The following is a 3,588-nucleotide window of genomic DNA, read 5'->3' as shown; positions in this document are numbered from 1 at the left end:
ACACCGCACCTCCCCCGCCGACTCCCCCCACCATCACGCCCCGTGCGTGTCAACGCGCCTGCCTTCTGCTTTCTGAATTTTTTTCCGTTACACATATCTCTGTCACTTTTATATCCCTCTCTCTTCTATCTCGTATAGTATCCTTCTTGAAACATCTTCAGGGCCTCGGGCGTCTCTATAGCGCTCTATGGCTATTGCGAGCGCCATGAAACTTCTACTAACACACACACACACACACACACTCAATCAGTTATGTCGTATAAGTGCCGAAGACTAGAGTAGAGAGTCACATACAAATAGAAGAAGGAAGATAGATGTTTAACAGGAAAGAGGGAGCAAACCACACCAGAGCACATGCCAACCACCCACCAGGTTTGCATTTTGGATTGGATTTTTAAAATTATTTTTTGTTGTATGTGTGTGTACTTTTTAAAAATGTGTTATGTATTATAAAATTAGTGTTTTTTTGCAAATACATTTTTTCATTTGGGTTTTTTTTTTTTGTTTGTGTGTGTATTTGTTCACTTATTTTTTTTTTTTTTTTTTTTTTTTAATTTTTCATTATTTTTTTGTGTGTATTTCCTTTTTTTTTTTTTTCAAATCAGATGTTTCCATTACTGTTGTGTGTGTGTGTGTGTTATGTTTGTGTATTTATTTTTTTAAAAATATTTTTGGTTTGTCCAGGTGTGCGGGACAGCTGCCGGTTCCTGCACGACATGGGCTGGGAGCGGCGTGGGGAGTTGCCGGGATTTCCCTTCACGGGCGAGGGCGCCAGCTCTGGGCACCTCAAGTCGGTGGCCTGCGAGTGCAATGACCTCATCGCGTCGCTTCAGAACATCAAGTCCGTGCTGCACTCCACGCGGCGGCAGATCAAGATCTCCAAGTGAGTCAGATCTGCCCGGGTGGAAATAATGTCAGTGGGGTTGTTTTGTTTGGGGGTGGGGGGGGGGGGGTCTTTCTTTCTTTGTTTTTTTTTCTTTCTCTTTTTCGTTTTGTTTGGGGTTTTTAAAAAAATAAAATGAATGGGTGGTAGGTGGGTGCTTTGGTGTGGTTTGCTCCTTGTTTCCTATCAAACGTCTGTCATCCCTGCCTCCTAAGTGATCGAAATTGTGTTGGTTGAGGTGGGGGGGGGGGGGATGAGGGGGGAGGCAAAAACACCTACATTTTTCTTAATTTTTTAATAAAGTTTTCTTTCCCCGGGTGATCTATACCTCCCTCTGAGGTTGGTGGGCGTCACTGGTAGGTTCTTCTACTTCCTTTTCCCTCTGGTGTCTGTGTATGTGTCTATTTGTCTGTCTGTCTGTGTGTGTGTCTATTTGTCTGTCTGTCTGTGTGTGTGTCTATTTGTCTGTCTGTCTGTGTATATGTCTATTTGTCTGCCTGTCTGTGTGTGTCTATTTGTCTGTCTGCCTGTGTATGTGTCAATTTGTCAATCTGTCTGTGTGTGTGTCTATTTGTCTGTCTGCCTGTGTATGTGTCTATTTGTCTGTCTGTCTGTGTGTGTGTTCCAGAGAGGAGGAGGACGCAGAGTTCCAGCTGTGGCAGACGGACTGGGACCACTGGACCAAGCCGGAGGAAGACATCCAAGACATCCTCACTCCGCACTCTGTCGATCCCGTCCCCTCGCCGACGCCCTCCACCTTCCTGTTCCCGTCCACGCCCGCTCCCGCAGCGACCGCTGTTGCCGTGACGATGACTGCGACGGAGGGGACTGCGGCAACGGAAAGACAGCCCATCCTTCCTCCTGCGGTGCCCTCCTCGTCGGCACCGTTGTTGTTGTTGCCGGAAGCAACGACCGGTTCCTTATTGACCTCCTTGTCGGCAGTCTCGCAGTCTCAAGTCTCGTCATCGGTGACGGCATCATCGTCATCATCGGCTTCCTCGTTGTTATCGCAGTTCTCCTCATCTGTTATTTCATCGTCCCATGACACTTCGACCACACCTCCCCAACCCCCAACAGTATCTTCAGCATCAACGTCAAACGTCCATTCCGTCCCTCCCCCTCCTCCTTCTTCCCGTCCTGATCTGGTCAACACAGACTCCGTGTCCCCCCCTCTGTCGTCGTCGGGAACAGCAGCCAATCAGGAGCCTCCGCAGCCTCCACCACCCCCCCTTCACCCCACCCCGTCCTCGGCCCGTAGCGCCAGCGGCACCACGCTCCCGTCCATCCAGGGGCGGGCGGGGGGGCTTGTCAGAGATCTCTTTCCTGGTCCGGCCGGCGACGCGGGACCACAAGTCACGTTACTCCCGTCTGCCGCTACTCCCAATGGCAACAGGGAGGAGACACCATCATCATCATCAACACCATCATCATCATCGTTATCGGTGACGTCAGTATCCTCCGGCCAACAAAACTCCTCGAGATCTGCCCCCCCTCCAATCAGCGGTGGGGCGTCTCAGAATCAAACAGACGCGACTGACAACAGAAGAGATTCCCAGAAAGTGTCAGAGATCCGACCGGAGGGTAGGCGCCCGTTCATTATCTCCACTCTCCCGACGGCCGCGATAGGGAGCAGACTTTCTGCGGCCCCGGTTCACACGCAGAGCTTGGGCGTTGTCGCTGGTGAAGCGAGCCGCGTGCAGGCAGGAGGGGCGAACACAGGCTCGACCCCAGCAGGAAGTGACTCTAGGGCTAACGCTCTCCTCTTGACCCAGCCGAAAGTGGGTTCTGATTCGTCCTCGGCGCCCGAGCCTGGTCAGTCTAGCCTCGGTGACGGCGGGGGAAGTAGTAGGGGCAGTTCTTTCAGGACTAACGAATCTGGGGAAAGTCTTCTCGTCAACGGAAGACTCAAACAGGAAACGGGAGCCGGAGGTTGCCCAGGTTCGACGGTGTCATTGCAGACGGAGAGAGAGAGGAAAGAGGGCGTGTCTGCGTCGTTCGAGGAGCGGGGAAGCGGAGACGTGAGCTCAGGACTCCTGCCAGACGATCCCCCAAGGTCACACAACAGCAGCTCCCTCTACGTGGAGGTGGCCGACGATGGGAGCAGCAACCTCAATGGTTTTGACGACGACGACAAGGATGATAATGACGTGAGGGCTTTCTTCTTTCTTCGTCTTCTTCTTCTTCATCTGCTTCTTTTTCTTCTTCTTCTTCTGCTTCTTCTTTTTCTTCTTCTTCTTCTTCTTCTTCTTCTTCTTCTTCTTCTTCTTCTTCTTCTTCTTCTTCTTCTTCTGTTTCTTCTTCTTCTTCTTCTTCTTCTTCTTCTTCTTCTTCTTCTTCTTCTTCTTCTTCTTCTTCTGCTTCTTCTTTTTCTTCTTCTTCTTCTTATTCTTCTGTTTCTTCTTCTTCTTCTTCTTCTTCTTCTTCTTCTTCTTCTTCTTCTTCTTCTTCTTCTTCTTCTTCTTCTTCTGCTTCTTCTTTTTCTTCTTCTTCTTCTTCTTCTTCTTCTTCTGTTTCTTCTTCTTCTTCTTCTTCTTCTTCTTCTTCTTCTTCTTCTTCTTCTTCTTCTTCTTCTTCTTCTTCTTCTTCTTCTTCATCTGCTTCTTCTTCTTCTTCTTCATCTGCTTCTTCTTCTTCTTCTTCTTCTTCTTCTTCTTCTTCTTCTTCTTCTTCTTCTTCTTCTTCTTCTTCTTCTTCTTCATCTATGT

General features: G+C 49.1%; 2 protein-coding genes across 2 annotated transcripts in view; both read left to right on the top strand.

Annotated features, from left to right (window-relative positions):
• LOC106011340 overlaps positions 1-150 on the top strand; it is a 3,297-nt gene extending 3,147 nt beyond the window's left edge. The window contains exon 5 of the mRNA XM_013080580.1: positions 139-150. Within this exon, the coding sequence (XP_012936034.1) occupies positions 139-150 (12 nt within the window). The remainder of the gene's footprint in view (positions 1-138) is intronic.
• A 531-nt stretch (positions 151-681) lies between these two features.
• LOC101845229 (flocculation protein FLO11) overlaps positions 682-3,588 on the top strand; it is a 4,700-nt gene continuing 1,793 nt past the window's right edge. Inside the window, exons 1-2 of the mRNA XM_005094966.2 lie at positions 682-883; positions 1,512-3,030. Of these exons, the coding sequence (XP_005095023.1) occupies positions 717-883; positions 1,512-3,030 (1,686 nt within the window). The 5' untranslated portion in view covers positions 682-716. The remainder of the gene's footprint in view (positions 884-1,511; positions 3,031-3,588) is intronic.

This window comes from Aplysia californica, unplaced genomic scaffold (assembly GCF_000002075.1).
Source record: "Aplysia californica isolate F4 #8 unplaced genomic scaffold, AplCal3.0 scaffold00092, whole genome shotgun sequence".
NCBI classification, from domain to species: domain Eukaryota; kingdom Metazoa; phylum Mollusca; class Gastropoda; order Aplysiida; family Aplysiidae; genus Aplysia; species Aplysia californica.
The sequence above is the reverse complement of the archived record's forward strand: the minus strand, read 5'-3'. Positions and strand labels throughout refer to the sequence as shown.